Source organism: Channa argus, chromosome 5 (assembly GCF_033026475.1).
Source record: "Channa argus isolate prfri chromosome 5, Channa argus male v1.0, whole genome shotgun sequence".
Lineage (NCBI taxonomy): Eukaryota > Metazoa > Chordata > Actinopteri > Anabantiformes > Channidae > Channa > Channa argus.
Window position 1 is genome coordinate 12,028,022 of NC_090201.1, and position 16,345 is coordinate 12,044,366.

Sequence of the window (16,345 nt, forward strand, 5' to 3'; positions counted from 1 at the left end):
GAAAAACATGTGAAAACACAGTAAGCCACAGCCATTTTAATTTTTTCTTACCATATCTGAATTGCCTTGTGCATGCCCCGACAACAGCAGAGAAGACGGTATGCAAAACAAATAGTGAAACTTGACATAATTAAAAATAGACTTGTCTTGTTACTATAAACATTCACAACCACCCACTTCTCAAAAGAGCAATATGCACAGAACCAGTGATCACGTACTACCTTTAAGGTCATGTGTTGATGAGGTTTAATGTGGAAGACAAAGTACTTCATAAAATGTACATGTACTGGCATTCACTCAACTGGGTCTTCTGTTTTCCAGCGTGAATAAGAGTAAACAAAACTAAGCACAAACTTCATTTGGAATATCTTTTTCATGATGTCCTATAGTTAAACTTGAAATCAAAGTAACTTTTCTGTGAAGCCCAGGATAAGTAGCAAATATGTGGGCATGTGGCATATGTGGGCTAATGGGCATCTAAAAAAAGTGAAGACAAGAAGACAAACCTATAGAACACTGGAGATATTTTGGAAAAAAAAAAGTTTATTAATTTAACAAGCATACAAAACAACAAATTATTTTTTTTAAACTACCAATGCAGTTTTAGTGCAATTCCAAAATATACATCTTCAGCAGGGCATGTTAAAAGTTATTGACGTCAAAAACAGCCATTTAAATAATTCTTTTGATTATCATTTGACAATTGTCCTAGCCAGAGGAAGCTCATGAGTGATACCTTCTTGAGGTAAAATTGTACACATCCAAATTTTTTAAAACACATAAAACAAAGCACTACACAAATTAAATATTAAATACATAAACAAAAACATAAGTACTACAGCACAATACAAATCAATGCATTTGTAAACAAAGTCTGTAAACATAAAGAAAGTCTGTGGTTATAGATATTTGGTTTGTGAACTTAAACAACAAGCTGATGCACTGTATCCTATCATTTTACCACATAAGACAGAATTACGTGTGCAAGTGTAGCAGACTGTCAGTTATAATTTTAAATGTGAAAGACATGAAATTCTGGACAAATCTTTCCTTCTCTATGTATATTTTTCCAAAGCTAAAGGCAATAGCATGAATAGACCTAGAGGCCAAATATGGAGGTAAAACCCCCCCACCTTTCTTTTAACCCTTTCCTTCAGGTAAGAAGAGACATTCTACCTTTGCTTCTTCAACAGGTTTTACCAACTATACAAGAAAGCTCACAGAAAAACTGTTCAAGACAAGATCATATTTGCAGGGCACAGCAGTGAAACAATAAAAAGCGCTCGAGGATGGCACTGCCAAAAAAAAATAAATAAATAAAAATTAAAAATAGATTTGAGTTTAGTACCTTGTGCCTGGAGGATGCTCAAGCTTGTGTCTGTCAAAACAGGCTGAAGAGAAGCTCATTAATGATATCCGGCTAACATGCTGCATCAACTCTGATTAACAAAGCTTCATTGTCAGCAATAACAACAAAGTTGAGGTCAACAGAATACTGATAGCTGAGGGTTTTATGACCATTTACCATCTATAGCTTAATGTCCGGACAAATTACAAAGAAAAAAAGTGAAATGCTGCTCTATAAATGGAGGCGAAGTCAGCCTGTTCAATATTGATATGTTCCTTGATTCTTTGGACTTTATCTCCTCTACATGTGCTACAAATATATCGCTACGTAGAACTAAAAAGTGATGTTTAAAGGGAAAAAAAGCATCCATTTAGATCCTATGTCTCCCAGTTTTGCTTAATGATCAATAATGATTAAGGTGTCCTAAAAGTTCACTTTTGTCAATTACCACCTTTCCTGTTTAATTGTTTAAAGAACTGTTTACTTGATTTGCACTCAATACAATAAACATTTAATTCAGCAGCTCCAGAACTCTGTGGAAGCACAGCCTATGCATGAGTTAGTATGTTAGTATCAGATACTGCTACAGTTTAATCTGGGTGCCAAACAAATACGGCTGCTGTGAGGTGTGTCACAACAACAACAACAACCGCAATTACATATCAAGATATACTGTTTAAATTGTAAGGTTATCTAATCAAATAGGCTCTTAAAAAGCAAGGAAATCGGTTATATCCTTGAATAATTGTGCCATTTCTCCAATACATGGGAGTCAAAAAGCACTCAAACTTTCAGCCAACACCCAGCCACACAGACACTCTAAGCCATTACGACATGACCGTTCGTGAGGTTTTTTTTTTTGCATAATAAAGCATATTCAATGCACAGATTACTTTATAACAGAAGCAAGTTTTAAGAATATTTTCAGAAAAAAATGGACATAATGAAACTGGTGTGAAAAAGCACTGGATTCACTAGTAAGTACCATTATCTTAGCATCCCACACTCCAAATTTTTCATGAGGCTGATCAAAAGACCAGTGAAGATGAAAAGTAGAACTGGATTAAGACGTTGTCATTACTTTCAGTCTATTTTAGCCGCATCTTATAATAGCCCACGCAAATATATTAAAAAAAGAGAAAATGATGTATGACTGTGTGTGCCTGTGCTTTTAACAGTGAAAGTGAAGAGGAAAGGCATGGTCACAGCTATAAGGTAATTCACCACTAAATTACAAAGGGCCAAGAACCTGCACCTGCTGTTCTCTGTGGGTTCAAATTTTGGAGTATCTTATGTTTATGTCCACACTGTAATCAGTAGAGTCAAATCACCTGTCAAAGACAAAACACCTGCTGTGACATCACTGTTTGCAGTTGATTTTTTATATTTCAACCCATGCAAAGCAAAGCAGTAGCACTTTTCAGCCCTCTGTGAATGAGTGTTCAATTACCGTTCAAGGCTATTTTCTTTCTCATTTCAGCATGGTTTGTGCAGTCTCTTACATTGTCCATTTCCCTCTCTACCTAATGCACTCTTCCTCTGACGGGGTTTCCGATTCTTCGTTCTCACTGTCATCCAGCTCAGGAAGATCTCCCCACAGGAGCAGATTGAGACCTGCAGGCACAAGCAAGGGTTATAAAAGCCTATAACATACAACAAACAGAATGAAATGGCAACAAATTCCAGTTTTATCAAAGAGGAGTTATTACTGACCTGTTGCATCCAGTCTGTTGAGAGTTGATACAGCATCGCTATTGAACATCCAGAAATGGCCGTTGTTACAGGAAAGCAGACAGGGTTTACAAGGGGCCACAACATGGTAGCCCACCACATTACCACTGGGTGAGGGAGGGAGAGAGAATAAAGAAGTAATGTGTGTCAGCATTTTACTGAGGGGCACTTCTAAAAAGTGCTAAATCCACTAGTGGATGTCTATTATCTAACAGATGTTTGCTTTTGCTCTATGTACAACAACAAAGGCCTGGGAATACAAAAGAACCCCACAAAGCCTCACTGTAGAACTAAACACTGCTTTAGAATAAAATTAAAAAAGGATGACAAATTACATAATTCCATTTTAACTCTGGTTGAGGGGGCTGACATTAGTAGTTATTCAGAAACTATTTTGATTTCATATTAAATGAAAAAAAATGCTGTAATGTTTTAAATGTAATATTTTGCAAATATTTTATTTTAAACTGTTTATATTGTAAATTATATATCTCCAATTACATTTACATCTCAATTAGCAGGACCTACTTGTTTTCTGGGCTAACTTCTGACTGTGCTTTGCGTTAAAATCTCAGTAGATGATCTTCCTAAAGCAACCACTGTATGCTATAGAAGACGTACTTACCACTTGAGACATGCAATGTCTCTTAGTTTGCATTTGCAGCTTTCAGTGGAGTAGCAGCTGGCCACAAAGTCAACAGTTCTTGGGGGAGGGGGCGTGTGATGACAAACAAACATGGCCATGATAGGTTAGAATAGTTTCTAATGTCACATTTTCTTGCAACAACCCTGTTAATCCCTGTCGGCTTGGGTGCCAATCGTATGCCCATCTTTCCTCCAAATAAATAATAAACATCAGGTGGCAAACAAATATATCTTGCCCTAGTAACAACAGCAGATATAAACAAAGGCTAGCAGCACTGCTAATTAGAAAATAACTTACCTATTGGGAGGTATATCCGTCGAAAAAAGCTCAACCTCAGTGTCTGCAAGAAGCACTGCTTTCATGCCTCTTGTGCAGAGGAGAGAGTCACAGAAGATGCAGTTGACCTGTGTAACACACTTGTTTTTGAAATTAGCGTTGGATGTAGACATTGTTGTCCTACTAAAATGGAAGAACTCCCTCGTTCTTTCTGCCCGTGGAGAGCAAATGTAGTAAAAAAGAAGATGTGGGCACTAATGTTGCCCACTATCAGTGCAGTTCCTTAGAAAAACTATCTAATTTTTGTGAACGTTAACTTTGCACTAGCTGACTCTAGCTCTAACGCCAAACGTTAGCCGTTTCCTACGGAGAAAACGAAAAGCAGCCAAGGCTAGCTTGTGTAGCAAACGCACCGATAAATAACTATTTCTGCGAAAATATCGCTATATAAAATAAAATGGTTAGTTCTACTGTTGATAAACACACAGTATTAGCGTTAACAAGCCTATTTTACAGTACTGGCTCTACAGCCATTCAGATATAGTTACCAGCTAACTAAATGGCTGTCAGCTTTGTTTACAACTTCCTGGTATTTAACAGCACTTCCTGAAACTAGCTTTAAAAGACCACAGCTTTAACTTTGATAGGATAAATTCCATAGTAACAGACGCCATTGGCCGCGTTTGTTTCAAAAACCAAATTCCATTGGTTAGCAATGTGAGTTGACACGCCCATATTTAAAAGTCCTAGAAACCTATTGGCGCGGTTATACGTCATGACAATTGTGTTTCACCAATAGTGGCGTGGGAAATGAAGCTCTTCTCCTACAAAATTAGGCGGGGCTGTGGGTTTCTGTCGATGTAAATCACAAAAAAAAAAAAAGAAAGAAAGAAAGAAAGAAAGAAAGAAAGAAAGAAATAGCACTGCTGCTTTGAGGTTAAAGAGGAAGGAATGGGAAGATTCCGTTACATGTAAACAGTGCAAATGACATTGTTATTAGTTGAAGCTGCCGTCGTCGAAACACAAGCCGAGGTTGTTGCACTTCCAATGTGCTGAACAATACAATCAGTGAGTGTAGACAGTCAGCATCGATGTTTCTTCCTATTAAGCCAAAGCTAGTATACACTATTTGGCAATTGTTGTAGTTGCGTTTGACGTGTTTGTTGTTTCGCACACAGTCAATTTAGTAAGCACTGTAACATTAATTCAGCATGAGGGTTTTGCTTTGATGTTTTCTCCTTGACACAGATTTTTGCTTGCCTTGTACCTCACTTGTAAGTCGCTTTGGATAAAATCGTCTGCTAAATGACTAAATGTAAATGTCACACATTACAAGTGCTAATTACTAAGGTATATGAAGGAGGCAGAAAACTTGCTTTACCCAACCTGGAAAATATCAAATAAATAAACTCAGATTGCAACTGGCTTCTTGCTCTAAATGGCGGTGAGGATGTTATCGGCTGTAGCACGTAGATGCAACAACCTACACGTGCTTTTCTGAAGAAAGATAAAATTATTTGCCGTTGGTGATAACCATTTATGGTGATGGGCCTTACATTAAACAGTGATCCAAGAAGACACACATCTAATACGAATCTTTAAACACACTACGGGCTTGTGTGCACCAAATGTGGTTTAGATATCTACATGAACCCCAACCATGTGTGCATCATGCTTGTCCTGCGCACTGGAGCAATCCAGGAGCCAGCTTTTCCATCTCCACGCGGTTCCTCCTCTCTCACTTCAGCGGGGGGGGGGGGCGAGCAGTTTAGTTTAGACTGGCGCACGGGCAGCTGCAAGACCGACGGCCTCTCGAGGTATCTACACATACAAAAACTTTTGGATGTGCCGACTGACATGCCACTGCAGTTTTTAAGAGGGGAATGAATCTCCTTTCCTTGGAAGTTGTTTGCACCATAACCGGTTTTGAGGAGGCGGTGAGGCGCGGCGGCGGATGGGAACGTGCAGCAGCAGCAGCGCCAAACTCACAATGCGCTCGGAGTGAACAGAGGCGAGGAGACAATACAGATCCGCGGGCACACTGACGAGCTGCGGTCTCTCATCTGGCCTCTGTTTTTCCTTTCAAAATCTCCCCCAGAGTGGTGTTTCTCATACCTACGACATTTATTGATTGACTGAGACAACATTGACTTGGTAACGAGGGCAAGTGGTTTGATCACAAACTCAGCTATGACGTCTCCGGCGAAATTCCGAAAGGAAAAGGAGATAGTGGCTGAATATGAAGCTCAAGTTAAAGGTAAAACTTTTTTTTTAACGCTTTCCACATGTGGGACGATGCGATTTAGGCTTCAACCTCAATTCCTTTAATAAATAGCGTATTTTCCTTGACTTGGCACATACATTTTTTGTAGCCTAATCTCACCTCTCCTACAAAGCGTAAAGGGTAGTCTGCCTTTGTATCTCACCAGCCTTTCAGGATGGTTGATTGTCATTGTGCGGATTTGGCGGATCAATAATAAGTCAATAACTGTAATCATACACAGGACGTCATGATCAGCGTGGCATCAAAGCGTATGATCGCTCGCCTTAAACGCGGCACACGGATTGCCAACAAAGACAGAAAAACACGTCCACAAATCAACATTGTTATCCAGACTTGTCTATTAGATGATCTCCCAAGAAAGACCTGTGTGACTGTGGTGTGTGTGTGTGGTTGTTGGGTAAACTACCAGAAGGATTGGGGTTTCGACATGGAACAAGGCAGGGCGTTTTCTTTCCCTCTGTCTCCTGCGTGTCTGCGCTGCTAGTGTGCAGCGCACTGTCGTTCATTCGTTCATCCTGTAAATGTGTATGTGTGTGTGGGGTGGGGGACGGGGTCGGGGTTGTTCGTTGATCACAGTTTATTGGTTTCGCTTCTGCCGCTGATGAAGAAAGTGACAGATCAGCAGCAAAATATAGTGGTTGAAAAAGGGGCTTTCAGATGTTAACTGTTTACTGGCCGTGTGTGTGTTGGTTTCTATCAGGCAGGTTTACTGCTTTCAGCTGGGCGCCGTCAGTAAGAATGACAATGAATACTTTCCAGATGAGGTTCAGTGATATGCATTGAAGACTGGATAAGCACAGATGGCAGGAAGAGGGATGTGGGAGACAGAGGACAGGATGTTACCCTCCTCATGAACAACTATCCACTGCTGTTGCAGTGCCAGATAGGCACTACATAAGATGGACCACCCCCTTCTTTACCAGTACTGCTTCTCTTTCCTCTCATATTAAAACTCTGCATGCCCTATCTTCATATTATTATTTGCGTTCACCTGTAGAGCGTCTGTCCCCTGTAACTCAGCTACGTGGCAAGGTGGTGGAAAAGCGAAGTGATTGTTGGGAGACTTTCACATCACCGTATTGTCAAAATGGACTTTCTGGTGTTAACAAACAGATGGGTGACTCCTGATTTTACGAAAGTGCGGAGTCACCAAAAGCTGCCCCGGTTGCTTCAGTGGCCCTTGGCATAGATTCAACAAGTGTCTTGAGGATTGTTAGGCATGAAAACCTAACTAAATGATGTTCTAAATGAAAGAGAAATAGCCTTTAAAGGTTTCAGAATTAAAGCAATTAAATTTGCGTCTTCTCTACATCCACATTTGTCTGTAAATCTACATAATAATCAGGGCTTTGAGATGATGACATACACATTTATACTCGAATCTAAGCTACTGGTCTGTTGAACTAATGGACAAAGTAATCAAGGATAACTTGACTCACTTCTGCACCCTGTTTATCACCGCCTTTTAAAGGGTTCCTCTTGTTTACCTGCCTATCTGCAAACCCCTTTAGCTGTCACCACAGTAACATTAGTGTTGTTCTCTCGATGTCCCATTAGACTGCAGTTTCTGCTTAGCAGACTGTGTAAAGGTAAAAATGCTGCATTGTGGCTTGTCTGCTGTGCTTGTCAGACTGTAGACTTAATGTTTGTCCATTGGCATTGATTCCTCCTGTCAGTTGCTCCATAGTGAACACCTGTGTAGTGCTGTCTCTCCTCTCCTTTCTTTACTCTGGCCACACGTTTTACCATTTTTCCTGTCTGGAATAAACAGATGAAAGGGTAAACCTGTACATCCACGTAAGTGTCTGAGGTGTTTGTTTGCTTGTTTTCCCATCTGTGTAGAGTTGTCTCCAGATGCTGTGTGTCTGCTGTGACATTCCGAGCAGTCTGCCTTCCCTAGTAGACACAGACAGTCTGTCATTACCTTGTCCACTGCTCTTAGAGATTCTGTAATGAAGGGTATGAAGCAGCTACACATCTCATTTCCATTTGCTAACACAACGGTCTTGGTTAGCGAATCTTTAGTTGAGCTTCTCTGCCATTGCAGTTACATACATGCTAATATCTGCTCTCTGCTGAAACATGTTGCTTTTATGTACACCAGTGCTTGAATACTGTCATGTTTTTCCCAGTCTGTGTTGTTTCACACAGAGAGATTGCTGATACATTCAATATGGAATTCTGGCTGATGCAAGGAATCTTCACTGCTGCTCAGGAAGAGGGTGGGTGGTGTGTGTATAGAGACACAGACTGAGTGAAAGGTAAAAGAGAGTGAGAAAGAAAGAGAAACAAAAGAGGGACAGTGTTGTAGCGCAGACACAAATGGCTACACAGAGTACTGAAATGGTTTTACGGAATGAGCTTATCACTTACCATTCATAGTTCACAGATCACTTATTTGGAATTAAATCCAGAAAGCCACTTTGCTTCACAAAGACTCCAAATTACTCTGAGCTCTTTCGCTATTATAGGCCCCATAACATTTACCCAGTCAGTGCGCATCTACCAGTTAAAACCATCTCTCCTTTACCAGTCAGCAAGTTCGCTGTATAATTTAACAGGAAAGCTGTAATTCATGCAATGGGAAACATTTTAGTGGAAAATTAGGGAGTGATGAGTCTTTAAAAACATTTGACAGATGTTTCATTTTTCAGGTTTGGCTCAGTGCTTTAGCATCTGTCAGAGTTTTACACATCTGGGAATGTTAATAAGTGGTTGTCTTTGCAAATAGTTACCACTGTTGCCACTGATAAAATGTACCTATTATGTTTTTTTTGTATGCTTTGTGTGGTAATTCAATCTGACGTTGATCTGAAGAGCTTGATTTTTCAACTAAATAGTCTCTGACATAAACACAAAGAAGCAAGCAGTATCTCCAAACGGCTGTAAACTATTATGATTTTCCAGACCGGCTAATAAAGTCATCCATCTCTGCAGAAATGATGTTGATCTTTCTCCCTGAGGAGGGATGAACGCCTGTGGCCATAAAAACTGCATGTCTGCTTATGTGTATGTTACTATGCTGTGTGTTTACAAGGCAGCCAGAGAAACATATGATTTGAGATAAATGGCTGCTTTCACTTGCACACAATAGGAAAGTTGGTGACACAGCATGAGGTTTGTCTGCAAGCAGGATTGTAGGTCCTTCTTTGTGTATGCATGCGAGGCTCTTTGCTTGGCCTACATTTTGTGTTTGTGAGCATATTGTGTTGACTGATGTATATTTGATGAAGGGGAACAGGGAGACTGTGGAGGGGTGTTCAGGCATGAATCGCAGAGTGTTTCTGTTTTATGTCTATTAACAGCGACAGTATAGAAAGAGAGAGGGAAATAAGGAAACAGCAGGCAGGAGCATACAGCATGATCGTTATTGCAACACAGACCCATTTACTGCAGTTGTCTTGACATCAATAATGAATGCTTGGAAAGATGTGGGAAGGCATCTTTAAACCAATCAGTTAAGGGAACGTTTATGGCTCTGCGTGTTTGATGTTTTTAACAACTCCTTGTCAACTAAGGCTGGACTGTATTGACCAGAGACGCAATTACCAACCACAAGTCAATCACATAGTGAGTATTCACTATACACTGTACAGATGGTGTCTGTCAGTGTGATACTGACAGGAGGGGTCCTGGATCTGTGCGTTGGCATTGTTCTCTGAATTAAAATTGCTGACAGGACTTAAAATAATCAGTCAGGAAGGATGTTTGTGTGTATTTCAGGTTCAGGGGTCAGTCTTGAACACACACAGGTTGTACAGTTAGTGTGAGATGCTTCCTGTTTAGGGCCACAGCTTTGTTTTCAACTGCCTTTCACATAAGATGTACACGCACATACAGCACAAGCTCTAGGGTCAGCACACCTGCCTCTCAGAATAGAACAGACTTTATCTATTGTCTTTGCAAAGTCACTTTAGAACAAAACGTTCTGTATTTTGTGTGTGTGTGTGTGTGTGCTTCTGTTTGTGTGTGTGTGCATTGGTGCATGGGTGCACGTGTGTGCGTGCGCGCGTGTGTGTGCGCCACTACGATATGGCTGAAAACACTCATTGATTTTCTGTTCCCTTCTACCTACGTGCTTCCTCATTCTTCAGTGTTTGATATGACACAAAACACAATTTACTAACTTTAAGTGCAGAGTTGTCTGCTTAAGTGCACACACTCACAGACACACAGATTTCTAAACACTAGTTATAAGTCAGTAACTGTGATTTGGACTGAGATGTCTTAACCATCTCTGCCTACTCTCCTACATACTTTGTGCAGTCAAGAGATTAGAGATACAAAGAGAAATTTCTGCTTTGATTGCCACGGTTTGTAGCACTGATGTGGAGAGGAACACAAAACCACATGGCAATGTCAGTGACAGAGAACTGTAAGAATGGATTGAGTTGCTAGAAAATGAATGAGATAAATATGTGGAGAAGAAAAAGGCAGCTGGTGAAGCCAAGTGGGTAAGGTCAGAGTTCAGCTGCTAGATGATTGCTGCTCATTGGCGCCACATGTTCCAGATGTGCTGATTGGGCAACAGATGTTTTGTCTCCCATGGTTGGCTGATCCTTGCACTCTGGCTGCCACCCCCTTTACTAGGATTTCAGCAGTGAGGCATGTTGGGATTGGTTGGAGTCTCCCGCTTCCGTTTTCCAGGTGCTCCTGCTTAGATGCTGAAGCGTGTGTGTGGGTGTGGAGAAAAAGATTGCAAGTGTGTGTAAACCACATGACCCTGGATTGTATGTATGTTTCAATAGTTTGCCTCTTGTACTGACATTTTGCAACACTGTGTCATATTTGTTCATGCAAAACAGACACCCATACACACACGGCTCTAACTTGACAGACTGCTTTGTGTTTTTGCATAATGTCAACTGTAACATTCCACTAAGAAAGCTGAAGGTTTAGCAGTTTTGTGCTGCAAAAGTTACTATTTTTCTATTATAATTTTATCTTTGTGTGTGTGTTGGTGGAGGGGTGTTAATGGTAGGTGATATTGATTAAAATATTTAATTATCAAGTTTTTTAAGATTCAATTTTCTAGAATTTCAACTGAGAAATGATTGTTGATGTATACATGATGTATAAATACATGTCACTCACACATATACAGTCACTCACCATTGATCAGCAAGAACCAGCGAATTTTGGGCGTTTTTGCTTAACGATTTGCTAAACTAATAATTTATTATAATGGTTGATTGATGAAATTACATGTGGTCACACTGGCCCTCCTTCTATCTCTTTCTTTATCTCACTGTGTGTGTGTGTGTCTGTGTCTGTGTGACCTGACCTCATTGATCATGTTGAGACCTTTCCCTTGTTTGGATTTCACTTTCTTTACCTGTCACACACACACACACACACACACACACACACACACACACACACACACACACACACACACACACACACACACACACACACACAGCAACAGCAGAGCAACCGGTGGGAGTGTGTAAAAATGTAAAACCCAGAGTTGTGCTCTGACCTACCCCGCTTACACAGACACACACACAAACGCAATCTGTCAATCTTCTACATTTGCTCCCTCACTTGCAATCTTTTTCTTTTTCTTAGCCCACATCCAATGAACAAATAGATCATTGTGAAAATTGCTGGTCCACAACTCAACTCTCCCCCCCCCCTCTCTTTTCTTGTCTCCTTCATTTCTTTCATGATGGCTGTCAGTTGTGATGACATGTGACACGGCCATTTTAGACACGCCTCCATTGGCAGCCTAAATAATCATCACTCTGTGATTTCAGTGAGCATATGTCACACGTATATCATGTGTGCTGGTATGAGTCTCTTCACCGGACACTGACTCACAAGCAGCTGAGAGGATGTTTGTGGGCCTCGTATGAGTATGTGTGTATAAATGTGAGCATATCTTTTAAGAACAGGGGGGTCTATACAAAGCTAGGCAGAAAAGAGACAAAGCCCACTCATATGCCCATGTAAAAAAATCAATAGGACAACAGACATGAGCTGTAAATGCATAGGAGAGAGGTGGCAAAAAAGGAAGGAGAGAAAACCAAGCGGTAGAAAGGTTGGACAATGCTCCCATGGGATGCTAGAGGAAACAGGTTGTGTTTGAACAGTCCTCATACGTGGCTGAAGAGCAGGAGGAAGAAAAGGAAGGAGGCTGATCAGGGAGGGAAAAGGGGGAGGAAAGAGAGGAAAAAGAGGAGGAGAGATCTGGGAAACCTGAGTAGAAGTCTATTTTTGAGAGGTATAAAGGAGGGAAGAAACCCTGCTACTACTAGACTGTGTGATCCATCGGCCCAATTCAATGATTGTGTGTACAGTATGCACTTGTGTTAGTCTTTTCTTTCCCCACCTCCGTTTCCCTGTTCCTCTCTCCTTCCCCCCTCCATCAGCAGCTTCTCTCTGCACGTAGGCAGAGTTGGTTGCTAGGGTTACTGAATTGCCCCCATTTTTCTGGGTTTGTGAGGAGCTGAGGGAAAATGAGGAGGAATAATGTAGATTTGTCTTCCCTGTAGGGTCTGGCTAATCAGGTTACCACTATACACAGTCACATACTTTGATTCCATTTTGAACATTCAGACCAGGGTCCTGTTTTGTCTCCTTTGATTTCTTTCTTTGCATCCCTGTTCTCCTTATTTGCTCTCCTCTCCCTTATTCTTTCTGTTCATCACTTTCCTTCTCTGTGGTGTCACTGCTGTTTCCTCATCTCCATCAGATTGTGAGGTGGTATCCTCTGTTTATCTGAAGAAGATTAAGGGAGGTGCTCTTTAAGTGAAGGAATAATCCATTTTTGCAGTTGTTTCTTGAGAATAATTTGGCTTTTCATTGATATTTTATTCCTGACTTTTGTTGCCTGAGATTGCATTTTAAACCCACATTAACATCAAACACTGCAAATGAGTAGTAATTGAGTCTTAAGAGGATGGGTGGGCTCTGCTGGTATCAAGGAGAGTATTTCAGTATTGTGACAAGTGTGTTGGAACTGAGCAACCACAGCACACTGGCACTCACCATTTGGGTTCACACCTCTGCTAATGCTGTTTTAATGAAGCCATTCATCACCTATTCTCAGCTGCATCTGCATCACTTTCACACTCACACACAGCCCCTCGTTTTTCTCTCCTCTTTTCTTCAATACAAATGTGTGTGAGGACAGAGTGTTCTTCCCTCTGGTTGCTATGTGGATGCACCAGTTCTATTTTTGTTGTTCCCAGCATCAGAGCCCTAGTGCAGATTGCTCCCAGTTTCTCCCAGTGTTTGTTTCTGCTCATATGCAGGCTTAAAGAGGCTTGTTAAGGGTTCTGAGTCCTAACTTTAGTTTAAACCTATTTTGTGTGGGAATACTTTAGTTTCTTTCCCATATTCATCCTTTTTTCTACAAAATTGGGATGAAAACAACACTCATTCATGTATGGGTAGGTAGCTGCCCTGAAGATGAGCATCTTTTGCTCTCTGATCCTGAAAATAGTAAGAGTCAGGTGTTCTTTCTTTGCCCCTGGCCCCCCTCCTTACGCTTTTCTCTACACTCAAACCAGATGCACCACCTCTACACACCCACATCAACAGCTTGTTGGCCATGTGGGCGGTGTTTGTGTACACCAAACACATTGACCTCAGTTAGAGGTCACATTGAGGTCACTGTTGGCCCCTTCTGTACCAGCAGGAAATGGAGATGGAGATTAAACTCTGTCCTGCTGTCTACGTTTTCACTTTTCCATGTAGAATAACTCAAGATAGGAAGCCCACTGTTTAGACAGAAGGAAACGGAGCCGCAGTTATGCAGACATACATATTTCAAAAACAAGGAAGGGTAAATGTCAGACATGTATGCAAGACAGTGACACAGGGTAAACCTGTAGTGGTGTTTGACATGAACAGGTTTCAGACTCTCTCTCTACCTCTGACAAACAACTTGGTTTGAACATAAGTCTAAGTAAATCTAAAAGTGATGCTAATTTGAGCTAATGTTTTTCACATGTGAGCAACAGTCGCCACAACAGACTGACATAGACGCTGCACATTGTGTGTAAATGGTGGAGTGAGGTGAAACAAGACTATATTAGGAATTTATGTAATCTAGATCTGAATTTAATTTCTGGTGTTTAAGCAACTACATATATGGGTTTATCAGTTTCTGTGAAGAGTTGCCAGAAGACAACCGCTAGTGCTGTCTGTTTTCCTTTTGTTTTTAATATCAATAAAATTTGAGTCAAAATCCTATCACAGGATGTGCATTATGTATGCACTAATCTCCGTTTTCACATTGAGACGTGTTGTGAGTATGTGAGAATGTGAGTATATCTCTTTACTTACTTTTCTGATTGCATTTATGCTGTGATATACATGTGTATTTATACACAACTGACATGTCCTTGAAGAAGAACCCACCTTGATATTGTGGTTAACCTGCAGCAGACATTGTGTTGGAGGGAACTAGAGGTTGCAGCACATACCTGAGGCCTGATATTTATCTCAGTGGTTTACAGGCGCCTGTTAACAGACTCTCTTCTGTCTCTGGTTGAGCATGGCCAAGAGGTGTGGGTGTGTGTGTGTGGTTGGGTGTGGGTGTGTGTGTGCATGTGAGAATGGGAACGTACTCCTATGTGCTCTTTACTTGTGCATGTTTAGGCATGTCCTAGGGTTGTATTTTAACCATAAACTATGACAACAGATACAGTGTACACATTTTTGTTTTGTCACTGTACAATATACTTTCATTTACCTACCAGGCCTGTGCAGCAAGTATGGCATAGTCTATATTGTGCTTAATTATACACAAGATAATCACTCACACGCCGAGCAAACGCTTTATTAGTCACTGTCTTTCAATATAGCAGCCTTGCAGTTTTCCATACCTTTGTGATACTTCATACTGTACATTGACACTGTGTAGAAATATGTTTGTTCAGTTCTATTGAATCAACAAATACAGAAATGTACATACCGAAGTCAGCGTGCTATTGTCTTTAGTGTCTTTCATTGAAAAAAATGCAAAAGTGGTGTTTTGCATTTCATTAAAGGCTGGGACTATAGTAAACATAGAGGGTTTGTAAGTTTGTTTATAAAAAGATTCCTGCACTTATGGTCAGCATGTGTAAAAGGGCGTTTCAATCGATCTAGGGGTTATTCATGTCAGATAGTCTGTGATGCTGTCAAACAGCATTCATATCTGTGATGCTGTTTGATGAAAAATGCTTGAAGAATCGTTTTGGCATTCAAGATGATCAGTGTATCCTGCACACTCACACGACAAAACATTCACTCTCTCCCGTTAGTCTTACTAACACCATGTCACAATACTGACTCTTGAATTGGCTCACTTTGCTACTAATAGTCTGCAGTTGCATCATTGCAGCGTGCTTGCATGCCTCTTGAAATTTTAAACACTGCAGTCTGTAGATGGGTTGACTGCAGGAGGCTTACTGACTGGACCTCTAGTCAAACATTGATTAATTGATCAAGGCAGCATGACAGAGTTTAAGTGTTTTAAGCATTGGTTCAGGATCTTTCCAGCTGGTCTTGGTAAACATTTCAGTGATATTTATGCATATGGTCTTATAGAGCCATTGTTTCACCTAAAATGCACTTCAGAGTTCAGCTGACTTTCACATGAAACTTCAGTCATCACCTTGCGCTACATAGATTCTGAATCTATCAAAGTTAATGCATGATCACAGAGTGAATCAGAAATGAAGTACAAACTCATAGCTGTGTCAAACTTTGATTTGGAGGGGATTTCACATGAAAACTATGCACACATGAGCCAGAGTACATGGATGAAAAATGCAGGTAAGAAAAAATAATGAACACAAAGTTATAGCCAATATCCCAATTGATCCTGGTTATCATAATATAAAGTTCCTTGTACAAAGCTGAGGGGGAAAAAATACATTTCTTTCCACTTACTCCTCATCAGTTGTTGTTGATGCTGAATCTAGAAAGTATAAAATTGCTTTCAAGTCAACTCCATTAACTACTTTTAAACGACACTGGTAAACAGAACAACAACAGATGAGCCACGACTTTTGTCTTTCTATGTTAGCCTTGGGTAAGGAACAATCTCAAACACAAAAAGTTT

General features: G+C 40.5%; 2 protein-coding genes across 7 annotated transcripts in view; one reads left to right on the top strand and one right to left on the bottom strand.

Moving 5' to 3' along the window:
• Window positions 1–523: 523 nt before the first annotated feature.
• fam72a (family with sequence similarity 72 member A) lies at window positions 524–5,373 on the bottom strand. 2 transcript variants are annotated; one of them, XR_010914426.1, is made up of 5 exons: window positions 4,023–5,373; window positions 3,705–3,782; window positions 3,062–3,186; window positions 2,799–2,962; window positions 524–2,679 (listed from the first exon to the last, which is right to left on the bottom strand). XR_010914426.1 is itself a non-coding variant. In XM_067504364.1 (4 exons), the coding sequence occupies exons 1-4, from the start codon at window positions 4,172–4,174 to the stop codon at window positions 2,868–2,870; spliced, it is 450 nt and encodes a 149-aa protein (XP_067360465.1). In that variant the 5' UTR covers window positions 4,175–5,373; the 3' UTR covers window positions 524–2,867. The 2 variants fall into 2 exon arrangements, 1 of the variants encoding a protein (XP_067360465.1); XM_067504364.1 differs by having other exon boundaries at window positions 524–2,962.
• A 423-nt stretch (window positions 5,374–5,796) lies between these two features.
• srgap2 (SLIT-ROBO Rho GTPase activating protein 2) overlaps window positions 5,797–16,345 on the top strand; it is a 49,515-nt gene continuing 38,966 nt past the window's right edge. For all 5 annotated transcript variants that reach the window (XM_067504342.1, XM_067504337.1, XM_067504339.1 and 2 more), the window contains exon 1: window positions 5,797–6,258. Coding sequence is in view for 4 of the 5 variants with exons in the window: in XM_067504337.1 (XP_067360438.1) it covers window positions 6,192–6,258 (67 nt within the window). In the remaining variant the exon portion in view is untranslated. The remainder of the gene's footprint in view (window positions 6,259–16,345) is intronic.